This window comes from Elephas maximus, chromosome 4 (genome assembly GCF_024166365.1).
Source record: "Elephas maximus indicus isolate mEleMax1 chromosome 4, mEleMax1 primary haplotype, whole genome shotgun sequence".
NCBI lineage: Eukaryota > Metazoa > Chordata > Mammalia > Proboscidea > Elephantidae > Elephas > Elephas maximus.
The window spans coordinates 160,390,508-160,417,086 of record NC_064822.1 but is presented as its reverse complement, the minus strand read 5'-3'; the positions used below and the strand labels follow the sequence as shown (position 1 = coordinate 160,417,086).

At 35.5% G+C, this 26,579-nt stretch overlaps 1 protein-coding gene across 8 annotated transcripts in view; it reads left to right on the top strand.

Moving 5' to 3' along the window:
• NR2C1 (nuclear receptor subfamily 2 group C member 1) overlaps positions 1–26,579 on the top strand; it is a 57,888-nt gene that overhangs the window by 11,713 nt on the left and 19,596 nt on the right. For 7 of the 8 annotated variants that reach the window (XM_049884104.1, XM_049884105.1, XM_049884100.1 and 4 more), the window contains 8 exons: positions 1,839–1,912; positions 5,400–5,606; positions 8,846–8,927; positions 10,125–10,304; positions 11,498–11,645; positions 11,737–11,827; positions 20,186–20,370; positions 21,574–21,736. In XM_049884104.1, the coding sequence (XP_049740061.1) occupies positions 1,859–1,912; positions 5,400–5,606; positions 8,846–8,927; positions 10,125–10,304; positions 11,498–11,645; positions 11,737–11,827; positions 20,186–20,370; positions 21,574–21,736 (1,110 nt within the window). In that variant the 5' untranslated portion in view covers positions 1,839–1,858. The remainder of the gene's footprint in view (positions 1–1,838; positions 1,913–5,399; positions 5,607–8,845; positions 8,928–10,124; positions 10,305–11,497; positions 11,646–11,736; positions 11,828–20,185; positions 20,371–21,573; positions 21,737–26,579) is intronic. The other variant, XM_049884106.1, reaches the window with a different exon arrangement.

Below are 26,579 nucleotides of genomic sequence, written 5' to 3'. Positions count from 1 at the left end.
AAAAAGAGGAAGACCCTCAACGAGATGGATTGACAACAGTGGCTGCAACAATGAGCTCAAACATGGCAACATTTGTGAGGATGGTGCAGGACTGGGCAGTGTTTCATTCTCTTGTACATAAGGGTTGCTATGAGTCAGAGGCGACTTGATGGCATCTAACAACAAATAGAGATGACTCGTATTTCATGTAGTGCTTGACAGTTTAGAAAGCATTTATACATACATTATTTAGCTACTGTCACACACTCTGGGATTATTAGGCCATTAAGGAATCTGAGACTCAGTGTTAAATGATTTGTTCCAGGTAATAGAGCCAAGTGTTGAAAGTGAGATACAAACTTCACAAAACTGATGAAATCAAACTGACTGAAGATAGAGAAAATATACTTAAATTATTCATTTTTGGGGGGACAGTAGGCACATTTTTTTTTTTTTTCACTTCAGTTGTAATACCTTGTCAGTCTCTACTTACCCTTGCATAGTAATTAGTATCCACTAATTTTTTAGATGCTAGAGGAGGAGCCCTGGTGGCACAGTGGTTAAGAGCTCGGCTGCTAACCAAATGTCTGGCAGTTCTAATCCACCAGCCTCTACTTGAAAACCCTATGGGGCAGTTCTTTTCTGTCCTGTAATGTCGCTGTGAGTCAGAATCAACTCGATGGCAGGGGTTTGTTTATTTTTTTTAGCTGCTAAAGGAAAGGAGGCCTGGTAGCACAAAGGTTAAGTACTCAAGTGCTAACTGAAAGGTTTGCAGTCTGAACCTACCACCCAGCAGCTTTGTGGAAGAAAGACTTGGCAATCTGCTTTCATAAAGATTACAGCTTAGAAAGCCTTATGGGGCAGTTCTCCTCTGTCACATGGGGTCTCTCTCAGTCAACATCATCTCCATGGCAACTAACAATAGCTGCTATAGGAACTATAAGGGTCTACCAGAAATTATCCTTAGTGATGAAGAAAGGACATGTGAAAGAGTGTTTCATTCTGTTGCTTTCTCATTCTAAATGGAAAAAATATTATTAAAGCCATTATATTTTATACTCTTTAAATGGTAAGATTTTCATTTATTTAGCATAATCTGATATAAATGCATACTGAGGATTAAATATTGCTTTTAGTACAATTAACTGAAACATTTTAAAATTTTTAATCAAAAGATCATTTGGCAATTAATATTAATTATAACTACTAAAATATTAGTGAAGTATAATAAAGTCACATGCAGTTTCAGTATTTTTGATTATATGATATGGAGAAAAAGCAAAAGCCAAGGGTAATCCAGTATACTTTACAGGCTCTCAGATCCATGTGAAGGTAATAATGCATTAAATTCAAGTTAACCGTAATGCATAAGAAACTACCACTAATGAAGAACAATCATAAAATTCTAGAGAATTTTTCTGTACTTCTGAATGAATGCAATTATTTTGTCAGTTTTCACAAAATACTGATAAAAGGGTATGTTAAATGACTGCAGTGATGAGTTTGTTTGTAATTACAGTTGCCCTTTATTTAAACTACTACTGCCAGTCTGTATCAGAGTTCTCATATTTAGGCTGTAATATCTTTGAAAGGTGAAATTGTTGGATCTTTAATAATTTTTTAATAGAAATTTTGAAAATATACAAAGCTAGAGAGAATAGTTTGATGAACCCCTTCATAAGCTTTATCTGTTTCAACAATTGTCAACACATAGCCAAATAATATTTTATCTATGTCTTCCCACCCCTAGTCATTCCATCTGGATTATTTTGAAGCAAATCAGATAATTTTATTTGTAAATTAATTAAGTATATTTTTATGGGTATAATTGTGAAAAATCATCACTTTATTTTTGGCAGGGCATTTTGGCATCTAGATCATGGCAACCATAGAAGAAATTGCACATCAAATTATTGAACAACAGATGGGAGAGGTATGCCTATTTTACATCTCATTCACTGACTCACCAAGTTTTTATTGCTTACACTAAATGTATTTGCTGTGTTCTGGAGATACAGAGATTAAAGATATCCGTGACTTTCAGGCAGCTTTTTGATCTCTGGAGAAATAGTTGAATAATCAAATAGTTGTGGTAGAGTATGATAAGTGCTGTGATAGATAATTATATAGGATGTTGTAATGGCACAGAAGAAACACAGCTAATAAAGAGTCATAGGAATGGGTGGGGAGTGATGTGGGGAACCTGGTCAGTGCATGTTTTTTGGAGAGCGTAAAATCTGAGGTCATGTTGAGGGACCAGTAGGAGTTAATCTACATTAACAGAAACAGATCTTCATTTTTTAAATGGCCATGTGCTGTTTCTTGGTAAAACCCGTTGTTGTTGAGTCGAATCTGACTCATAGTGACCTACAGGACAGAGTAGAACTGCCCCATACAGTTTCCAAGGCTATAATCTTTATGGGAGGAGGCTGCCACATCTTTCTACCATGGAGCAGCTGGTGGGTTTGAACCGCCAACCCGTCAGTTAGTAGCTGAATGCCTTAACAGCCATGCCATTCCAAACCGAAACCTAAACCCCCTGATGTTGAGTTGATTCCAACTCATAGTGACTCTATAGGACAAAGTAGAATTGCCCCAGAGGGTTTCCAAGGCTAAAATCTTTATAGAAGCAGACTGCCACATCTTTCTCCTGTGAAGCAGCTGCTGGGTTTGAACTGCTGACCTTTCAGTTAGCAGCTGAGCACTTTAGCCACTGCACCACCAGGGCTCTTACTGCACCAGTAGGGCCCCTTATTTCTTAGCAAGAGGTGTCACAATCCAGAGGTTCTGAAAGCATGATCTAGGGACTGTTTTGAGAGTCAGCAACGGCAAAACTGTTTTTCTGATAATATTACAATGTTATTTGCGTTTTCATTCCCATCCTTTCCCAAGCGTACAGTGGACTTTTCCAGAGGCTGTCAGTATCATCTGATGATATTATGTGATAAAATGTGTCAGCATATAAAAGGTCCTGCTAATTCAGTGAACTGTTACTTTCCAAATGACCAATGTATGGTGTTACGAAATAATGTATGACTAACGGATCTGTTAAAAGTTCAGGAGAGGCTAATGGATTTTAGTATGGCTTTGGGTTCCACATTGCAACTAACCTTTAAAACATCACTTGGTGAATTTTGGTGTGGTATCAAAGAGCAATTTCCACAGTTATCTGAAAAGGTTATATGTGAGGCTGGATTTTCTTCATATACCTTAACAAAACAACATGTTGTAACAGATTAAATGCAGAGACAGATATAAGAAGCCAGCTGTCTTCTATAAAGCCAGACATTAAAGAGATTAGCAAAAAAGTAAAACAATGACACTTTCCCCACTACAAGTATAGAAGTATATAAGATATACTTATTCTACATAAAATTTTATTTGTTATGATATTGTAAGTTTATCATTACTTTTAAATGAATGTTTAAATTTCTCAGGTTGAATTTGGTAGTGGTAACTATGAGTAGGTATGACCCACATAAACAAAAACCATTTGGGGACTTCACTAAATTTTTCTAATTTAAAGGGGTCCTGAGATCTGCTTCCAATCTGCTTTTCTGTTCTTCTCTATTGAAGACCATTTAGATGATCTCATTCTCAATTATTATGCCACAGTGAACATTCATTTGCTCATCTAAGCAAAGTGTTTCAACCCAGTGACATTTGTACCCTGCATGCTCCTAATAACTCTTTTCTCTAAGAACTAAGTGACCCTTTAGTCTTTCATTCACAATGAGTATTAGTGATAGAAATAATCCAAAATAAAACTGAGAACAGCTTAAACTGTACACGGTAAAATTTGTTATAGATGAACTGATTCAAAGTCACATCTTGTAAGTAACATTGAAAATTGCAAAAATTGTCAGGGTGATGGAAGCTGAATTTGATAAAAGTAACCTATGTAAGATAAAATTGACGATAGTTAAAATTGCAGGCAGAAAAATAGGACATGGTAGAAATAATGGCCACTAAAGAAAACTCAGATTGTCAGATGCTACAATCAGTACAGTTTGCTCTAGACAAAACTGATTAGTGAATCAGAACTTTCTTTTAGATTTTGCATGGAAAAGAATATTGATGAAAAATAATTTCAGGAAAATGAAAATGGCAAAAAGTTGGAAACAAGTCAGCTTTGCCATTTTGAAAGTTAATCATGGGATTAAACTGGCAGAGTAAATTTACTCTGGAAAATCTTTGTTCAGCAACAACAAAAACCCTCAGTGCTGGGATAGTTCTGTATATTGGTGAACTTGCTCTTCCCCCCGTCTACCCAATCTCAGTACATGGCGTTTGTTTTCTCAGTTGCTCAGGCCAAAATTTTGTCGTTGTCCGTGACTTTTCTCCCTTCATAGTCCACCTCCAGTTTATCAGCACGTCCCGTCTCCTCTACCTTCAAAAAATCAGAAATCCAGTTGCATTTCATTCCTGGCATGGCTACTACCCTGTTCCCAGTCTCTATCATTCCTTGCCAGTACTTCTGCAAAGCATCCTTTCTGGTCTCCCCTGATAATAGTTTTGAACCTTGACAAGTCCTTCTTCACACTAAATCTAGAATGATCTTTTTAAAAGATCCTGTCAATCCTTGCTCCGAATCCTCTAGTTGGTCCTTTCCATTTCACACAGTAGGAAAGCCAGACTTTTGCATGGTTTACGAAGTTCTATATGACCTGGCCTGCAGCTGTCACTCAGATCCCTTCGTCCACTAGACTCTTCCACTCTGTTTCAGTCACACAGCTCTCTTGCTGTGCCTCATGCCTCAGATATGCCAAATATATTCCCTTGTGCCCCAGAGCCCTCTTCTATGTTCTGTTTCCTCTGACTGGAATGCCCTTTCTCTGGTAGTCCTAAACCCCAGTCTGTACAAAATTCAAGTCTGTCCAAAATGTCATCTGCTCAGAGAGAGCTTCCCTCTTCAGCCTCATTCCATCTCTCTCTCACATATACACCTTACCGTGCTTTATTTTTCTTCTAACAGTTAATACCACCTGATAATACTGTTTGCTTATTTGTTTATTGTCTGTCTTTCTTCACTAAAATGAAAGCTTCATGAGAATGATTTTTGTTTTTGCTCACTGCTATACCCTAGGACCCAGAACAGTGCTTGATAAATAAAATATGCCTAATGTATGTTGATCTAAGGCCTTTCTTCCAAAATGGAAAGAGGGAGAGAGAGGGGGAAAAAGGAATCAAAACAGTGATGTCAGAATGTTCTTCTTGTTGTCCTTTTGTTTGCATATTTGTTTCTGTAGGGTAGAATTTTGTGAAAGTACAGTTGCTAGTTCAGAAGATGTGTGTGTGGTGTTATATTGAATATATATGTAATGGTGTGCTTATCTAGCTTGGAAGAATTTAGAAAATTGTGTTATTAAGGGGGAAAAAATTGAATTTAGTTGCTTACTAACTAGATATGATTGTGTTAGATTGTTACAGAGCAGCAAACCGGCCAGAAAATCCAGATAGTGACAGGACTTGATCATAATCCGCAAGGCAAGCAGTTCATTCCAAGCAAAGTCATACTGGCCAGACAAGATTCCACTCCAGGAAAAGTTTTTCTCACAGCTCCAGATGCAACAGGGGTCAACCAGTTATTTTTTACTACTCCTGATCTGTCTGCACAACACCTCCAGGTAAATAACTGCAGAAATATTTTTGTCTTATAATTTAAAAAAGATTTAAAAGCATATCATAAGTATATGTCTTGCTATTAAGACCATACATATATGCATATTCAGTAGAAAAAAAAAACCTGCTTAAAATTGTATGCTCTGTAGAGTATCTGTGGTGGTGATGGCCCTGTTCCTATGGGCCACAAGTTTTCACACGACATTACACCCATATTTCGGGGAGTTTTTAGTTGCAGATAGTAAGATCCACTGTGCCTAGTTTGGACAGGAAAGGCTACAATTAGGTGTGTAGGTAGCTCACAGAATTGTTGGGAAGATTGAGGAAAAAGCCCTAGGCTAGGCTTCCAAGAATAACTACTGGAGCATGTTGTAGAATTGGCTTCTAAGAGACCTGCTGCTTCTGCACAATTGGGGAACTGCCAAAACAGGAGCATTGTCTGTAGCTGCACTTCCCAGTACCTGCCTGCCTGTGGCACAAACAGGAAGTTGCCAAATCAAAAAGCCAGTGCTATAGCTTCAGTGCTGTGCCTCCTCTGTTGTCACCCATGTTGTCAGTGATGTAGAAAAGAGTCTACTCCATGGCCTGCAGTGTCTTCCTCAGACTTTACACTCGAACTTAGTAGTATAGATTCAATTCACATAATTTTAATTTTTGCTATTTATACCTTATTCTTCAAAGAGCCAGTTACAGCTTTTACACACCGATACCTATGGTTATGTGAAGCTATTTTCATTGCTGGTTGCTATGCTTGAGTACAAGTACAATGCACCCTTAACTTGGCCTTCAGAGACTTCTGTAGTGGAGTGCCCACCTAAAATTGTGTCATGATTTGTGATGAAAAACTGATCAAAAAAAGTTTCTTTTAGGATTCAGAAACTTCTAATTCCTAAAATACTCATAAAATATGAAATTTTGCCTATGTATCCCAATAGATTCTATTCTTCCAATGATACCATTTGTATTGTTTTTAGACACTGCTAAGGTAGAAAATAGATAAGCCATAGTTATAAATTTGTAAGAAGTTGTCTTATCATCATGACAGAAGTCACCAAAAAAGTATTTATGATATCATAATTCCTGTTTTTTTTTAATTAATAGACTTCATTTTTTAGAAAAGTTTTAGATTTACAGAAGAATTGAACAAGTAGTACAGAGTTCCCATATTACCCATACCAAAACCTGATTCCGACTCATAGCGACCTCACAGGACAGAGTAGAACTACCAGCATAGGATTTCCAAGGAGCGGCTGGTGGATTCGAACTGCAGACCTTTTGGGTATCAGCTGAGCTCTTACAGTTTCCCTATTATTAACACTTTACATTAATATGGTACATTTGTTACAATTCATGAACCAATATTGCTACATTATTATTAACTAAAAAGGAGCTGTAGCAACGCAATGGTTAAGTGGTTAGCAGCTAACCTGTAAAGACTCTAGCCTAGGAAACCCTATGGGGCAGTCCCACTCTGTCCTATAGGGTGCTATGAGTTGGAATCAGCTTGACAGTACGCAACAACATTATCATTAACTAAAGTCTATAGTGTTTTTCAGCTTTCCTTATTTTTCCATAATGTTCTTTTTTTGTTCCAGGACCCCATTTAGCATACCACATTGCATTTAGTTGCCATGTCTCCTTAGGCTTCACTTGGCTGTGACAGTTTCTCAGACTTTCCTTGTTTTTGATGACCTTGACAGTTCTGAGGAGTACTGATCAAGTTTATTGTAGGATACTCCATTATGGGCATTTGATGTTTTGCTATGGTTAGACAAGGGTTATTATGCATTTTGGGGAAGAAAATCACAGAGGTAAAATGCCATTCTGTCCCATCATATTGAGTGTACATGTGATAAACATGAATTATAACTGCTGAAGTTGACTTTGATCGTTTAGCTAAAGTAGTTTTTGTCAGGTTTCTTCATTGTAAAGCTGTTCTTTTTAAATAAATTTCCCTTTTTATAATAAAGATAATACTGATACTTGGCCTGCTTTATATATCACCTGTATGGGAAGAAAAGAGGAACATGTAGCATGGAATCCCTCTGGGTCAGGAATCAGATGATTTGATTTCTCGTTTGATGAACTAAAATGAGATGTGGGCAGGTCCCTTAATCTCTCAAAATCTCTTCTACCCTTTATAACAAGGGGAAAAGCTTAGCATCATTTGCAGTAGGTATGCTGTTAAGGAAAGGCGAGATGCTTATAGATGCTTTCAGAGGACATCTAATACTAGAAGTTTTTCTTCCCCCCAGTATATATTAAAGACTGATTTTTGTGGTGATTTAAAAGAAATGATGCTACATATAACCTACTAAGGGATAGTCATTTTAAGGACTATTTAAAGTATTTAAAATTGGAATTACTCCTGAATGCATTCACGCCACTAAGTGAAGACGGAGTCAAAGTAGAGGATTTCACTTTATTTGTTTTACAGCAGAGGGGAAGATGTTTGCTAACTTCTATGTCATATTTTTTTGGATTCAGTTGATGTTTTGTTCGTGTTTCCAAAGATTGAAAGAAAATGATGAGAAGGTTGAAGTATAGCCTAAAGAAGAAACTAGCATACCTTTGCCAGGATCATACTAGCTAGGTTTAGTGATGAGCTCTTTATATGATTTAAAGAGGCTTAGTAATTTGCTCAGGACTGCCCAACTTTGTCCCAATTTTGGTGACTGACTTGCTATGCTACCCTTCATAGACTGCAGCTGTGCTCCCAACCACTGCATCTAACCCAAATCTTAGACAACTCATTCATGAAAAATTTCAACCTTTGAATAGTAATCATATTTGCATTATTACAATTAATTATGCCAGTAAAACCTTTTTCTTTATAACTCCTTTTCTATGTAAAAAATTCAGGGTTATCTTTAAATGCTGTTACAGTTTCATTTAGTCATGTCATTCCATGTGGACAGATTCTGAGCCCTTCCAAGACAAATGTCATAATAGGACTGAAAACTGCTGCAGTAATTTAATCTGTTCCATATGAATACTATTTAACGTTTAATGGGTGGGACGCATTGAAAAATACCTCATGTATTTGTGTGTTGAACAGTCTGATTATGTTAATGAGACTGTTATCTGAAAAATCAAGAAAGGTTTAGTTTATAAAATGTGCATAATCATAGTTAAAAGTTTAAGAATAACATTAAAAAATGCAGTAAAAAGCAAGAGTGAATGTGCTTTTAATTTTTTGGCAGAAGAACAGTGTTAATGAGTAACAAGAATTTTTTTTTTTTAGCTCTTAACAGATAATTCTTCCCCAGACCAGGGGCCCAATAAGGTTTTTGATCTTTGCGTAGTATGTGGAGACAAAGCCTCAGGTAACATTAAAAATAGCCTCCTTTTGTGTTGTTAAAATGACTACCTCACTACCATGTTTCTCCTACAACTGAAAAGAAAAACAAAGGAGTGTGTCATTTTTATGGTGAATGTATTTATATTTGTAGCCTATGAAATTTGATGGATTTTCCCCAAAACTTTTTATTCACCTAAAGATACTTCCTCACTTTAATGCAATTTAATTGGATTTTGTAATGACACAAAGTACATATTTCAAAGAATTGAGAAAATTAGTTTAGCTTTTTAAAAGTAAACGTGGAAAATACTTTGAATGTGAAAACTAGAAGTTAAAGGAATCCTTTAAAAATGAGTTGGGATTCTTGATAATATTTAACATTAAACCCTGTTCTTATTCTAGGAATACATAGTAACTTGAATTATTGAGGTTGGAAAAAATTCTGGTTAGCCTTATTTAATGCTCTACATAGCTGACTGAGCAGGTATTCTCAAAGCCTATTACTAGCAGTCAGGGTTATGTCATTTTAGTCACTTCATATCAGAAGTGCATGCCCATGTCCCCTTGTGTGTGAGTGTGTGTGTTTGTATCTCCTGTTCATGAGTGGCAGTGGGATGTAGTTTAAGGACACAGTTTATCTTCTCTAATCTTTTATCTTTTCCAAGCTTCATTACAAAGACTCCCCTAGAGCTTTTCTGAGAGTATGTTCCACTTGTTAGTAAGTGCACAAAAGAAATGGTTGTGAAATGACCAAAGTGTAACAGGTTTCTTCAGAAATTTCAAAAGTGGAACTCACAGTCAGGAGGAATTACTACTTTTGAAATACTAGTTGAAATTTTATGCTTTTTTCTGGAGTTTTGTTTTCAGAATACAATACCTGCCCTACAATATATTGCAAAACTGTGATTTCTAATTGATAATAGAGGCGAAAATGGTTTTTATGTTAAGTAATGGAAGTGTAGGTTCTTTTGTCCTTGCTCACAAATTTCCCATGCCTTTGTTAAGACCACTTTGTGAAATTAAAGAACTCATATTGTTTAATGTGTCAGAGAATATGGTTGTTTCATTCTGTATTTATTGACTCCTAAAAAAAGTTTGCCATAAACTCAAAAAGCTCACAGTTTTCATCTCATGTATTTGTTGTTTAAAAAGAAGTAATGGGTGTATTTCATTTCTGTCTTAAGATATGTGACTTGTATTTTCTTAAACATTTTGTCTCTAGGACGTCATTATGGAGCAGTAACGTGTGAAGGTTGCAAAGGATTCTTTAAAAGAAGCATCCGAAAAAATTTAGTTTATTCATGTAGAGGATCAAAGGACTGTATTATCAATAAACACCATCGAAACCGCTGTCAGTACTGCAGGTTACAGAGATGCATTGCGTTTGGAATGAAACAAGACTGTATGTATTACTTTAATGGAGAAAACACTTTTAGAGATTCAGGCAAGCTAGAAGTGTGTTAACATTAACACATTATAATATGTCAAATATGTACACTCTTTAATTTATAGTTTTCCAATTAGATATATAGAATATGTATTTTTCATTCTTTCAACAAGTATTTATTAAATACATATGTGCCAAGTGTATAATTGTAGTTTGAACATGACAAAAACAAAGTGTAACTAAATACCAGTTTAAGTGATCTATTACTAGTATGCTTAACATTGTTAAGCCTATATATTAACTTATTTATCCACACAGCAATTCTACACAGTAGTTACTGTTACTCGTTTTACTTTTGAGTAAAGAGAGAGAGTAACTTGTCCAAGGTCACACAACTAATAAGTGACAGAACTTGGATTTTAATCCTGGCAGTTTTTTGTTTTTTTTCCCCAGAACATGCATGTTTAACAACTACACTATACTATCTCCCAACAAGTACCTTGAAATAAAATTCCTATAAAGTAAATGAAATATATTACCTATATTTTATAAATGAAGGCCAAGCAATTGAATTATTTTTCAAAAATCTCCATGCCCTTAGCTAAAAAAAAAAAAGACCTATCTTTAGTTTTTTTATGGCTTGCTATTAGAGTTATTTATTGCTTTTAGAATTATTACTGGGTTATTAGAATTATTTTTAGTTGATTAAATTTCAAATCATTTTTTAAGATTTTATATGTGTGTGTGTCTAAAGGACTCCTAACTCCATCCATCTGGACACTGAGCTTTTAAAAAAGTAAGAGTTCCTCTACATTTTTACCCTATGGGGGCAGGGAGAGAAAACACCCAAAAAACCAAACCCACTGCTGTCAAGTTAATTCTGACTCGTAGTGATCCTATAGGATAGAATAGAACTGCCCCGTAGGGTTTCCAAGGAACAACTAGTGGATGTGAACTGCCAATCTTTTTGGTTAGCAGTCGTAGCTCTTAACCACTGTGCCATCAGTGCTCCTGGAGAGAAAAGAAAGATGCAGATTGGCCAGTTTCACTATTCTGAAGCAACTTTGCTGAATCTGCAAATAATTTCTAAAGATTGATCATTGTCTTGGCAATTCGGTTATGGTAAGCATGTCTCCTGTTGTGAACCTAGAGTTTATAAATGCCTATAAATTCACGTTATGATATAATAGCTTAATACATTTTTGTAGCTGTTCAGTGTGAAAGAAAACCCATTGAAGTATCAAGAGAAAAATCTTCCAACTGTGCTGCTTCAACAGAAAAAATCTATATCCGAAAAGACCTTCGAAGCCCACTAGCTGCAACTCCAACTTTTGTAACAGATAGTGAAACTTCAAGGTATAGTAAAAAAACAACATACATTAAGTAGCTGGTCATTTGTTTTTCTTCCCAAGGAAACTAAGGCTAAAATTGCATTTATTTGTTACAGGTCAGCAGGACTGTTAGATTCAGGAATGTTTGTGAACGTTCATCAGTCTGGAATGAAAACGGAGTCAACTATGCTGATGACACCAGATAAGGTGAATTTAGTTCAATTAATTTAAAACTTTAAAATTTTTGCATTTTTGTCTTCTATGTCAATCTGGTCTTTTGACTTGGTCTTAAAAAGTCCGCGTTACAGGTTGCCTTTTTTTAAAAAAACATAAATTAGACTTCTTTGGTAGACATGTTCATTATTCCACTAGGACAATCATAGCTTCCACATGAAAGTGACAGCCATTTAAAAGTCTTCCAGATTTTGAAATAAAAGTCCTCAGAAAAAGAAATATACTAATTGCAAAATTCTTAGATTCCTTTTATTCTTCTACAGGTAAAGAGAAATTCTTAGCTTACCTCAGTCAAAACATCAACTTGTCAAGAGTAGGAATAGAATTGCAAGAGCTCTCATATATCCAAGTCATCTGGGTTGTGTTAAAGACTAGATCAGCTCTTTATTTTATTGAGCAAGGCACTAAAAAAAAAAAGTTTATTTAGATGTAATATTTCTGTAGTTTTCAGAAACTGTCTTAAAAAGCAAGAAACAAAAATTCTCATGAAATCTCATATTCATAAGCACATTTTAGGGAGCTTGTAACCAGGGTTCTTCTCAGCTTGTAATGACATCTGGTTTTATAGAACCTATAAAGTTATTCATCCTATTTATTGTTAAATTTGTTATGTACTTGTTGCTTGATACTTTAAGGCATTCTAAATACTTGGGCTCTGGTATCAGATTTTTCTGCCTCGTACTAGGTGCATAACCTTGGCCAAGTTATTTGATCTTTCATTACGTTAGTTTCTTCATTTTTAAAATAGGAATAGGAAGAGTGTCTGCCTAACAATTTGGGCTTACCATGTAGTTATGAAGTGAGGAGATTTTGGCCTCTTATTATACAGTTGGGAATTAACAAGATTTAATTTAAAGAACTAAGTTTTTTTAGAAACTACTATTTTCCTAGTTACTTACTCTTAAATATGTCTTTACTAAGTTGTTTTAACAACCTTGTGTGATAAGTTTCTTTGACAAATGGTCCCAGAATTGTCAAGTCACAAGATGAAATCCTTCCACTCTACTGCTTTGCCCCAGTCTTTAGTGGCAAAAACTTGAAAATCTTGTTAGGTGGATATATTACTAGATGGAGAAGAATAGTCTGTGATTCATATAAATGAACATTTTCCCCTTAATACCAGTGTCCAATAGCAGTTAAAATGTTTTTTTCTTTCAAAATTTAGGTCTAGATATTACCTCTAAAATATATAAGCTTTAAAGTTTTAGTTGAAAATTAAAACACTTGAAAATTCTGTTTCTTTACGATAGCATCTAAGAGAATGAACTATGTGGGAATAAATTAGGGATGTGAAACACTTATACAATGAAAATTATAAAACTGCTGAAAAAGATTAAAGAAGACTGAAATAAATGGAAATAAGGTCAGTGTTCATGGATTGAAAGACTTAATATTGTTAAGATGTCAATATTACCCAAAGCAATCTACAGATTCAAAGTAATTCCTATCAAAATTCCAACAGCCTTCCTTACAGAAATGGAAGAACAAATCCTCGACTTTATATGGGATAGAAAGAGGCCCCAAATGGCTAAAGCAGCGTTTAAAGAGAAGAACAAAGTAGGAAGACTCACACTTCCTGATTTTAAAACATATAAGTACAGTAATCAAAACAGTAGACACGTACACCAATGCAGTAGAGTTGAGAGCCCGGAAATAAACCCACACTTCTATTGTCAACTGATTTTTGACAAGACTGTTAAGTCCATTTGATGGGAAAAGAAAAGTCTGTTCAGTAAATGGTGTGGGGAGAATTGAATTTCTACATGCAGAAAGAATGAATCAACATCCATGCCTCACACCATTTGTTGTTGTTTGTTGTGTTGTTAGGTGCAGTCGAGTCAGTTCTGACTCATAGTGACCCTGTGCACAACAGAAAGAAACACTGTCCGGTCCTACGCCATCCTTACAATCGTTGTTATGCTTGAGCTCATTGTTGCAGCCACTGTGTCAGTCCACCTCGTTGAGGGTCTTCCTCTTTTCCACTGACCCTGTGCTCTGCCAAGCATGATGTCCTTCTCCAGGGACTCATCCCTCCTGACAACATGTCCAAAGTATGTAAGACGCAGTCTCGCCATCCTTTCCTCTAAGGAGCATTCTGGCTGTACTTCTTCCAAGACAGATTTGTTCGTTCTTTTGGCAGTCCATGGTATATTCAATATTCTTCGCCAACACCACAATTCAAAGGCGTCAACTCTTCTTCGGTCTTCCTTATTCATTGTCCAGCTTTCACATGCATATGATGTGATCGAAAATACCATGGCTTGAGTCAGGCGTCTTCAGGGTGACATCTTTGCTCTTCAACACTTTGAAGAGGTCCTTTGCAGCAGATTTGCCCAATGCAACGCGTCTTTTGATTTATTGACTACTGCTTCCGTGGCTATTGATTGTGGATCCAAGTAAAATGAAATCCTTGACAATTTCAATCTTTTCTCCGTGTATCATGATGTTGCTCATTGGTCCACTTGTGAGGACTTTTGTTTTCTTTATGTTGAGGTGTAATCCATACTTAAAGCCGTGGTCTTTGATCTACATTAGTAAGTGCTTCAAGTCCTCTTCACTTTCAGCAAGCAAGGTTGTGTCATCTGCATAACGCAGGTTGTTAATGAGTCTTCCTCCAATCCTGATGTCACGTTCTTCTTCATATAGTCCACCTTCTTGTATTATTTGTTCAGCATACAGATTAAATAGGTATAGTGAAAGAATACAACCCTGAAGCACACCTTTCCTGACTTTAAACCAATCAGTATCCTCTCCTTGTTCTGTATGAACAACTGCCTCTTGATCTATGCAAAGATTCCTCATGAGCACAAACAAGTGTTCTGGAATTCCCATTCCTCGCAGTGTTATCCATAGTTTGTTATGATCCACACAGTCGAATGCCTTTGCATAGTCAATAAAACACAGGTAAACATCCTTCTGGTATTCTCTGCTTTGAGCCAGGATCCATCTGACATCAGCAATGATGTTCCTGGTTCCACGTCCTCTTCTGAAACTGGCCTGAATTTCTGGGAGTTCCCTGTCGATATACTGCTACAGCTGTTTTTGAATGATCTTCAGCAAAATTTTGCTTGCATGTGGTATTAATGATCTTGTTCTATAATTTCCACACTTGGTTGGATCACCTTTCTTGGGAATAGACATAAATATGGATCTGTTCCAGTGAGTTGGCCAGGAAGCTGTCTCGCATATTTCTTGGCAGAGACGAGTGAGCAACTCCAGCACTGCATCTGTTTGTTGAAGCATCTCAATTGATATTCCATCAATTCCTGGAGCCTTGTTTTTCGCCAGTGCCTTCAGAGCAGCTTGGACTTCTTCCTTCAGTACCAACCATCAGTTCCTGATCATATGCCACCTCTTGAAATGGATTAAAGACCTGAATGTGAAAACAAAAACGGTAAAATTCTTAGAAGAAAATACAGGGACGAGAGTGTCAGGCCTAGCTTTTAACGATGGATTATCTAATAACAAAAGCACATAGAGGAAAAGACAAATCATTGGAACTTCATAAAGATTAAAAACTTCTTTTAATCAAAAGACTTTACAGAAAAAATGAAAAGACAAGCTGCCAACTGGAAGAATATCTTCGGAAACCATATATCCGATAACAATCTAATAACTAAAATGTATAAAAAACTTCTACAACTCAACAAAATAACCCAGTCAAAAAAAGGGCAAAGGACTTGAGTAGACATTTCACCAAAGAGCACAATGTCATTAGTCATCAGATGCAAATCAAAACCACAGTGAGATACCATTTCACTCCCGCTAGGATGACTGAAATAGAAAACCCTGAAAACACTTTACCGAGGATGTGGGGAAATTAGAACCCTTATCCACTGCTGGTGGGAATGCAAAATGGTATAGCCGTAGTGGAAAACAGTGTGGTGCTTCCTCAAAAAACTAAAAATGGAACTGCCATATGACCCAGCAATTTCACTGTTAGGTATATACCCAAAAGACTTGAAAGCAGAGGTTCAAGGAGAGCCTTTTATATCAGTGTTCATTGCAGCACTATTCACAGTATCCAAAAGGTAGAAACAACCTAAATGCCATTGATGGATGAGTGGATAAACAAAATGCAGTACATAGATGCACTGGAACACTACTCAGCCAGGAAGAAAAGTGAAGCCTTAATATGTGCTACAGTGTGGACACAGCTTGAAGACATTATGCTGAGTGAAATAATTCAGCCGCAAAAGAGCAAATATTGTGTGATCTCACTTATATAAAAAGACAAGAACAGACAAATGTATAGAGATGGAAAGTTGATTAGTGGCTATCAGGGATGAGAGGGAAGGGAAAAGTGGAGATTATTGCTTATGGAGCACAGAATTTCAGTTTGTACGGTGATGGAAAAATCACATTGATTAGGGTAGGCTTGCACAGCCGCTTATTATAACTGCCGTCGATAAGTTGTATACCTGTAAAAAGTTGAATTGGCAGGAGTTGTGTGATAGATATATTCACAATGACACCAAAAAAAGAGAGTAGCTGCTGAGGCTGCTTATATATAACCAGACACCTCATGGGATTTGGTTCCTTGGTTTGGAGGTTTAGGATCACAGTTCAATGGGACATCCCAGTTAATTGGCCTCATATCGTGTTTAGTGGTTCTGTTCTGTTTCGTAGTTCATTGCGTATTGCCTGGGATGTTAAAAGCTTGTAAGCGGCCATCCAGCTTATAACAATTGCTTCTATTCGCCTGGAGCAACAAAGGAAGGACAGTTAGGAGTAGGAGGAAGTGCCATGAGACCAGAAGAACTGGATGGTGCCCAGCTACCATTACTGAACATTTTGATCAAAGATTCTAAAGAGAATCCTGATCAAAAGGGGGAAAATACAGAAAGAATTTCAAATTCTTCAGGAATCTAGCATTTTTGGAGTAACAGAGGTTGGATGAACACCAGAAGCTATTGCCCTGAGATAATCTTTAAACCTTAAACTAAAACAATCCCCTGAAGTCTTCTTAAAAACAAACAGTTTAGCTTAACTAATAAAGAATGTCTGCCTTGCATATGGTGCCCTTTTAAGATCTATCTATATGGGATCAAATTGACAACAGCAACTTGAAAGATAGGAACCTTAAAGGGCATTGGATTTATGTTAATGGAGGAGGAACAGCTCAGAAAAGGAGGGTGAGAATGCAATGTCACTGAATTGTATGTGCAGAAACTGTTGATTGGTGTAGTTCTGCCATGTATTCTCAATTATAACAATAAAAATAAAATAAATTATTTAAAAAATTCTATTTCTTAGAATTATCCATATAAAAAATGTTGAAATGGTAAAGTTTTTGCTACATATGTATTTACCATTATATATATTTATATATGTATATGTATGTATGCACTCACTATTTTTACTTATGTATGAGAAGGCTGTTTGAAACAGTGGTTAATAGCATGGGCTTTAGAGTCAGACAGACCTTACTTCCCATTCTGGCTCCACTGTTTACTACCTGAGTGACCATGGATAATTCTCCTTGTTCATGATATGAGCATAATGATTCATACATCACAAGGTTGTTGTGAGGATTAAATTAAATGCATACATAAATAGTGATTATATAAGCACTCAGTAACTGATGGAGTTATTCAGTAAATGATTCTGGGATGATTGATTAATTTGAGTACCAGAAGCCAAACCAAACCCATTGCTGTCGAGTCAGTTCTGACTCATAGCGACCCTATAGGACAAAGTATAACTTCCCCATAGGGTTTCCAAGACTTTGATCTTTTCAGAAGCAGACTACATCTTTCTCCCCCCAGAGCAGCTAGTGGGTTTGAACTGCTGACCTTTCATTTAACAGCTGAGCACTTAACCATGGCACAGCCAGGGCTCCTCATTAATTTGAGTAGGGCACAGAAATAGTTCCGTTCTTCTCATCATTCACCAAATTCAATTTCACATAAAGAATTGGTATAACGAATGAAACATCAAGGAAATGTATGTATTAGGATTAAGAACACTAAAAATGCATAAAGGGAAGTAATAGTAGAAGAAAATGCCATTAAGGGATCCTGGCAACAGCCCACGGAAGCCAACCTGAAGGGCTTCTTACTAGAGTTGTTGTTGTTAGGTGCCGTCAAGTCACTTCCGACTCATAGTGACCCTGTGCACAACAGAACGAAACACTGCCCAGTCCTGCACCATCCTCACAATCATTATGCTTGAGCTTATTGTTGTAGCCACTGTGTCAGTCCACCTCATTGAGGGTCTTCCTGTTTTCCACTGACCCTGTACTTTGCCAAACATGATGTCCTTCTCCAGGGACTTATCCCTTGTGACAACACGTCCAAAGTGTGTAAGATGCAGTCTCTCCATCCTTGCTTCTAAGGAGCACTCTGGTTGTACTTCCTCCAAGACAGATTTGTTCGTTCTTTTGGCAGTCCATGGTATATTCAGTAGTCTTCTCTAACACCACAATTCAAAGGCATCAGTTCTTTGGTTTTCCTTATTCGTTGTCCAGCTTTCACATGCATATGATGTGATTAAAAATACCATGGCTTGGGTCAAGTGCACCTTAGTCTTCAAGGTGACGTCTTTGCATTTCAACACTTCAAAAAGGTCCTTTGCAGCACATTTGCCCAATGCAGTGCATTTTTTGATTTCTTGACTACAGCATCCATGGCTGTTGATTGTGGATTCAAGTAAAATGAAATCCTTGACAACTTCCATCTTTTCTCCATTTTCTCCATTTATCATGATGTGGCTTATTGGTCCAGTTGTGAGGATTTTCATTTTCTTTATGTTGAAGTACAATCCATACTGAGGGCTGTGGTCTTTGATCTTCGTTAGTAAGGGCTTCACGTCCTATTCACTTTCAGCAAGCAAGGTTGTGTCATCTGTATAACACAGGTTATTAATGAGTCTTTCTCCATTTTCTTCATATAGCCTAGCTTCTCCAGTTATTTGCTCAGCATACAGATTGAATAGGTAGGATGGGATAATTTGATCATTAAAAAAGAATACAGAATGACTTTAATGGGTTGAAACACATCCAGTATATAAAAATCTAAATTTAAAATGGTTCTCAGAAAATCATTTGTCACCATTAGAAGTTGCTAGGGTAATAACTCATAGCTCTGAAAACTGGTAAATAAATGGAAGAAAAATGAAACAGTTATCTCTACCTTTCCTGTACAGACTGTATTTCTGGGTTGTCAAAGAGTTGAGAGGAAGTTCTTTTTTATAAAAGAATTATAGCTAATTAATATAGAAAGAAAGAAGATAGATAAAGATAGCTACCGTAGAGTCAACTCCAACTCCTGGTGACCTTATGTACAACAAATGAAATGTCCAGTCCTGCATCATCCTCACAATTGCCAGCATGTTCCAAGTCCCTTGTTTCAGCTGTAGTGCCAGTCTGTTGCACCCAGGGTCTTTCTCACCCTTGTTGGCCCTTTGCTTCCCCAAACGTGATGTTTTCCTCCAGCAGTTGATCCTCGTGATGACATGTCCAAAGCAAGCAAGCAGAGCAGTATTCTTTTGTGATCCATAAGGTTTTCATTGGCCAATTTTCAGAAGTAGATCATCAGGACTTTCTTTTTAGTCTGAATTAGTCTTGAAGCTCCACTGAAACCTATTCACCATGGGTGACCCTGCTGGAATTTGATTGAGATACCAGTGGCATAGCTTCTAGCATCACAGCAACATGCAAACCACCACAGTATGACAAACTGACAGACGGGTGGCAGGGAAAAAATATACATGTCATTAACAAGAATAAAAACTGAAGACAAATGGAAATAATGCAATGTGTAACAAAAGAACAATTTTTTACTTATATAAAGAGATTTTTCAAATCAGAAAAAGAATGAAGAGAAAAATGGGCAACTAATACATTTTTTGTTTTTGTATCCGCAGCATTTAACACAGTGCCTGGTAAAAGCTGGCATATTTTTCATCCCCTTTTCACTAGCATTAGTTTTATTTTAGCTTATACGACTTTCTAATTTGTATAAGTTTTGGAAATTATCATAAGAATATCAGAATTCAATGCTAAAGAGAACTCAAAAGAACATCTAATTTAATATCCTTTTACAGAGGAAGGGGATATGACGTGCATAGATTAGCTGGTAAGGGTAGTTTTTCGTTTAAAGTAACTTTTGCATAAACATTTCTTAAGAAATGTACCTGATGATTTTAAACATGTATGTTCTTCAAAATAGTTTCTGAAAGTTCAGAGCTCTTTGATTTTACTTTCTTGATTTCATATATCTTAATTGTAGTACTCTTCTTTTGGAATTCCATAATTTAGAATTGGATATTTCAGAGTTAAAAGTTTACTCATATCAATTTGTAGAACTTTAAATTTTTTTTTTTTTTAAGGCTGAATCATGTCAGGGAGATTTGAGTACGTTGGCCAGTGTGGTTACATCATTAGCGAACCTTGGAAAAACTAAAGACCTTTCTCAGAACAGTAATGAAGTGCCTATGATGGAAAGCTTAAGCAACGGTGATGCCTCCCTGTGTGAGTTTCATCAAGAAATACAAACAAATGGTGATGTTTCAAGGTAATGTCTATTTTGGTCTGAAGTGTCCTTTGGCTTAAGTATCCTTTAGCATTTCTTAAAACATCTGTGTTTCAGAAAGCAACTATTTCTATTAGCATTTAGAAAATTTAAGGCCTAGTAAGTTTTAACTGGAAAAACTACATTCAGTGTAAAAATGTTGTTTGACAAGTTACATTCTAAATAACAAGGACAGTAAGTGAATATTGTGCATGTTAGGAATACAGTCTTAAAATTCAGGAAGTTTTTTTTCTCTCTGAGGATGATGATTTGGATCTGACATTTCAAATATTTTGGTAGCCAGATTTTAACTTCTGTGAATGTAGAATGAAGTATTTGTCTTACTAGGCAGTCGTCTTGATTGCTCCTCTCTCCCAATTTCTAATAGTAAAAATAAATTTAAAATATTCAGTTGAACCAACTACAATTTTAAGTTACTTTTCAGGAACATAGTGTCAGAATTCTGTTTTTCATTCTCTCAATATTAGTACTTAGGATACAGAAGCCAGATTTCTTTTGGCTTTTTCAGCGCTTTTGCTTATCATTTAAAATGTTGCAGGAACTGTATTTAAGAGTCTCAGTAAGTAAGTACTTTGTTGAACCCAAGATTTTAAGAAACTCTAGAAGACATCTCTGAAAAATACAGGGAACTATTTTGAAAAATTATTGGCTAACTTTTTTTAGGCATCCTAATTTTAAATTTTTATAGTTTAGCTGTAGTTCTGTAACCACACATTTTAAAATATCCTTTGAATTTTTAAATAAAACTAGAATCTAACTCTGTATTGTGTAGCATACAGTAAAGTCAACATAAGTTCTTACCCTTGTACTTCTAAATAACTTCCGTAAAATAAATGGACTGATATCCTGTAGTACCAAATGTATAACTTTTTATAACGTATGTTTTCATACCAAAGTATAATTTTCATGCTTTCTACCCCTTAACTATGTAAGATTGTAAAAAGAGACTTCAATTCCTTGACAATACATTCGTACGATTTTATAGATTTTCATACTATGCATATGAAGTTTAAATTTGTTGGAGAGGGTCAGAGATACCACTGAAATGGAGTACTTAACGATAAACCAAGGTTTTATTTTCTAAACTTTTTTTTAGGCTTAAATCTTAATTTCAGAATTTTGTATATAATTTTCATTTTATTGTGGAGATTGGCCAAGCCCACAGCTTCTGATTTCACCTTATAGGGCATTTGACACTCTTGCAAAAGCGTTGACTCCTGGAGAGAGCACAGCCTGTCAGAGCTCAGAGAGCATGGAAGGAAGCGTACACCTGATTGCTGGAGATGCAAGCATAAATTACATCGAAAAGGAGGGGCCACTGCTCAGTGATTCACATGTAGCTTTCCGGGTATTTCCTGTGTATATTTTTAATTTTTATGTTGTATCATCATCCAGTCGATTTTAGCCTTTCTTTAAAAAGTGAAAGTATATTCTTGTGCTTTTAAAGTCAGAAATATCCCTGATAGAATTTCAAGACAGCAGCTAAACTATATATATCTTGCTGTATAAAATAATGCTTCGGTAAAGCATTTCTTTGCAATTATAATAGCAAGTAATAGTTTTAAGTTCATAAAAGTTAATTTTTAAGACATTTAAACATAGATTTTTATTTATTTGTACTTTATGTTTTGGCATTCATGATGAATGCACTGCTTTTGTTCAATGCCTAGCTACTTCTTTGCAGTAAACCAACGTCTAAGATGAAGCTATTTTGCTCTTATTATGGTAAACTACAAAAAGCCTCATTTATTATATATCACTGTAATTAGTTAGCTCTCAGCATTATTATAAGAAGGTAGAACTTAATACATTTTAACTTTTCGTTTTTAACTTTTTGTACTTTTTAACCATTTTGGAGAAGAAGGTATGTTTGTAATTTTTTTTCATCCTCTAGATGCGTTCATCTCTGATGGGAACAATACGTATTGGATACTAGAGAGTGGTTGATTTGTCATCCAAATAACTTTGGGATCACAGCTGTAGGTGTGCTGACCGTTGAGGGGCTACATTAAGACCTTGCCATATTGATCCCTCAGCTTAACCATTCTATCTTTGCTCTGTCAGCTATAAGTACTGTTAGCAAATTGTATGCAAAGTGATTGAAGGTACATAGGAGTTTTCAATTAACAATACAAAGCAGTTCTGGAATATCTGAGTATAATTGCTCATAATTTTACTATAGATTATAAATTCCCCTGGATATTTTGTAATTACGGACAGCATCAGATGCAAATTTATCTCACTGGTAGAAATGACAAGCACGAAGTAAATCTAACATTGGACAAAACTGCATATGGCAAAATTTACATTTGCAAAATTTTATTTGGTAAAAATAGCAACAGAGAAAATACACAATGACTTAAATAATAATTGCCGTCATTTGGTATAGTTAATAAAATATATCAATGAAACCAATCTTTATATAAAACTTTACCAAAGATAACTCATAAGGAAAGGATTAGAAATGTTTTGTTTATACCATATAAGAAAAAGTTTAATAAGCCATATTAGAAAAGATAATGAGAATAATTAATGTCATCCTAAAAAATTATGGTACAAACTATGGACAAGAGTGGAGCAAGGCAAAACTGACTTTTCCCATTGCTCTTTCTTACTCTAAATAATTTTCTTTTGTTTTCCCAGTTTTATTTTCTGCCTTTGGATTTAAACGGGGGGAAAGGATGTGTTATAGAATGGATAGATACAGAAGAAGGGCCCATTGCAAGGAAAAAGGACAGAGTACTTCTATAGAAAGCAGTAGTGGTCCACCTTTTTTCACTGTTGTTGCGATCCTCAAAATCGTTGATTCTTTCAAGTATGTATTTTGGAAAGGTGGATTAAAACTTTTTTTTTTTTTTCTGGAATTGGCTTTTTTTCCATTTCATCTTTGACCTACCCCACTCTTTATCTTCATAATCAGCACTATAAAGTTTCTTGCTTTTCTGAAAAGGACGGCTCCTTCTTTCTCTGATTCTAGTTTACAAGCTCTGTGAAGCCAAGATTTCACTTTCTAGTGATTTCCCTACTGAGCTCCTAGGGCCTGGTACTTTCATGGTTAGTTCTCTCATTGAAAATTCTGGTCATGAATTCCAAGATAAAACATCTGTAATCAGATAATTCTCTCTTAATTACTGAGCTAAATAGCATTTTATTCCTCTCTTTCATTTTTATGGTACAGTGTAGTTTGCAGTATACTTTCTGATACATGCTTTCATTTGAGCCTCACCACAGTCTGTTGAGGAGGTAAGGCTTTTTATTCTCATTTTGTGGATAAGGAAAGAGACTTAGAGGTTTTCAGTATCTTGTTCAAAATAATCCAGGTAGTAAGGTTAGATAGTCTAATAATGAAGCTTGCATTTTGACTCCAAAGAATCTAGGACAATAGTAATATTTAACATTTTTATTCAACTTTAGGCTTTTTGGTGTAATTTCATGTATCTTATCTCTCTTGATTCTTATAATTGCCTTATAAGAATAATCACATTGCCTTATAGAAATAATCAAGGTAGATAGTATTCACATTTTAGGAATGTGTATATAAGACAAAAGTAGGGTGTTTTTCTCTTATGTTTATTATCTCAGAATTGGAATCACAGTCTTTCTAGTCAGCCATGTTGGCAATATGGGAGTCATTCTCAATTTCTCTGCACGTCACTCCCCTCAGTTCTATAATTGAATCCTAGCCCTTCTGTCACTTGCATTTTTCCCTTCCTCTCCATTTCCAGTACTAGGTTTCAGACCTTTTTTATTTCTCATTTAAACTCTTTTAATAATATCTTTGCTTCCAGTCTCTTTTCTTCATCTTATCTCCCACACTGGTACCAGAGTAGTATTTGTTAAAAATTAATCTGATTATGTCACTCTGCTACGTGAAAGCCTTCAGTAGCTTCCCATTGCTTATATGGGATCAAGTTCAGTCTCCGTAGCATGACCTTTAAGGGCCTTCCACATTCCGATTCAACTGCCCATCACTTTTCAGACACCACTTAGCCTCGTGTGACTCATGGTGAAATCTCAGTAAGTGGTTACTGTATAAATGACTAGCCCAGGGCCAAACAAGTAATAAGTCGACAGTAGAATCCAGATCTCCTAACTCAAGTTAAATGATTTTTAAAACCTGTATCATGCAGCCTCTTATCAGAATTATATATGGAAACTCTGTGCCAGAAAGGTAATTGCAGAAACAAGTAATAACTTCTAAAATCAGAGTCAGGCTTAGTTCTTGTCAACACTCTTAAAAAAACACCTCAACATGTTAAAAATTTTATTTGAAAAAAAATATATAATTTATAAAGCAGAAGGTATACAGGCATTTCTTAGGGAGCTTTTAACATTTTTGTCTATATACAAGAATCGGTCTTTGTCTTTTCAGTCTAAAAGACTGAATGCTGTATTGTATATTCAGTCAGCATCCTTGCTTTAAGAAAACTAAGTATGTAAAGCAGATGAATTACAGGACATATCCTCTCTTTATGAAATAATACAACACAGCAGTTTTTTTTTAATAATGAATTCCTGTAGTTAATGTTGCAAAGGATTTCAGTTTTATGATAGAGAAACAGAAAGTTTTCAAGTTACCACCGTTGTTGTATAAATCAAGGTACATCTGTATCTTTTAGCCCTTATGTCTAATTTTTACATATTACAAGTATTTTATTTGTTTAAAGATAATTTAAAACTAGTAAAGGATAGTCTTTGTTGTTTTGTCATCCTACTTACCCTCCCCTTAAAACTAGTAATCTTTGGTGCTTCCCCTAATTTTTCAGGCTCTTTTCCCCACTCACCTTGGGCAATTCTGAAAAGGTAGGATAGCTCCCAGTCTGTTTTTCATGTACTTATGTGTAGAAACAGTTGCATCCTAATAATTATGTATAAGATGCTTAGTATTTGCTTGCCTACAGTTCTGTTAAGAATTGTCTTAAATAACTGTATTTTAATTTACTGTTCCACCCTTAAATTTCTCAGACATTTGAATTTTCTCTTCCCATATGTGAAATTTCAGATGTTAATTGCCCTGTTCTTTTATTATTGGCATCATTTATAAATAGGTAAACCATTTGTGGATAATATTGGACAAAAGCAATTAATATTTTTTGCCCTTTTATCTAATAATCCTGAAGAAATTTTATATCATTTTGATGAAAATCTTTTAATCCATTTGTATTACGGACACCTTTGAGAATCTGATGAACGCTGTTCAGTTATTTCCCAGAAAAATACATAGGCACATCCACATAAAATATTTTTAATTTCATAGAATTTATCTGCTCTATATGAACTAAACTGCTTTGGTCAGTGTTACTAAAATCAAGACTGTCATTATAAGAACCTTCATTCATCATGTATTTTTAAATATACAGGTAGAATCCCCTTCGAAAAGCTAGATGGGATAGGGTATCAGAAAAGCTATGTGGTTTTCAAACTTTAATTTTTTTTTTTTAGCAGTTCACAAATATGACTCCTGAATAAAAGTATTATCGACATGTAAATAGAACCTTCAGCCATCCAATTATATCCTTCTAAGTTTTCATAGTAAATATTTGTTACCAAGAAATAGCAGAATGAAATCAAATTAATGTATTAATATCGCTCCCTTTTCTAAAAGAGCTGTTTACAGGTATTCAGTGCCTATAAAAAGAAAAAGACTGAAAGGAAAGGACTGTACCAACAGTTGTTAATAATGACTGTATAGTGGGTAGTTAGGAGTGCAATGGTTAAGAGCTCAGCTGCTAACTGAGAGGTTGGCGGTTCAAACCCACCAGCTGCTCCATGGGAGAAAGATGCGGCAGTCTACTCCCATAAAGATTACATACAGCCTTGGAAACCTTATGGGGCAGTTCTACTCTGTCCTGTAGTGTCACTATGAGTAGGAATCCACTTAATAGCATTGGGTTTGCTCTTTTTTTTTGGTCACACCGACTCTTGTCTCCATTTTCACAAGTGTTTTAATGATTTTTTTTTTCTGATAGAATTTTTCTTCCTAGTTGAAAAAAAAAAAATCCAATATATATTATAGTTGAAAAATCCATTATTTAAAAGAATGGTTAATATAGGCCTTTCTGACTTCTTTACCATTCTTTAAAGATTATTGTTAGTCCTATACACAAGTAGTATATGAAAATATTCTTTAGTGACAAAGATTCAAGCAATGCATAAATATATAGACGGAAATATGAAAACTCTACCTATCC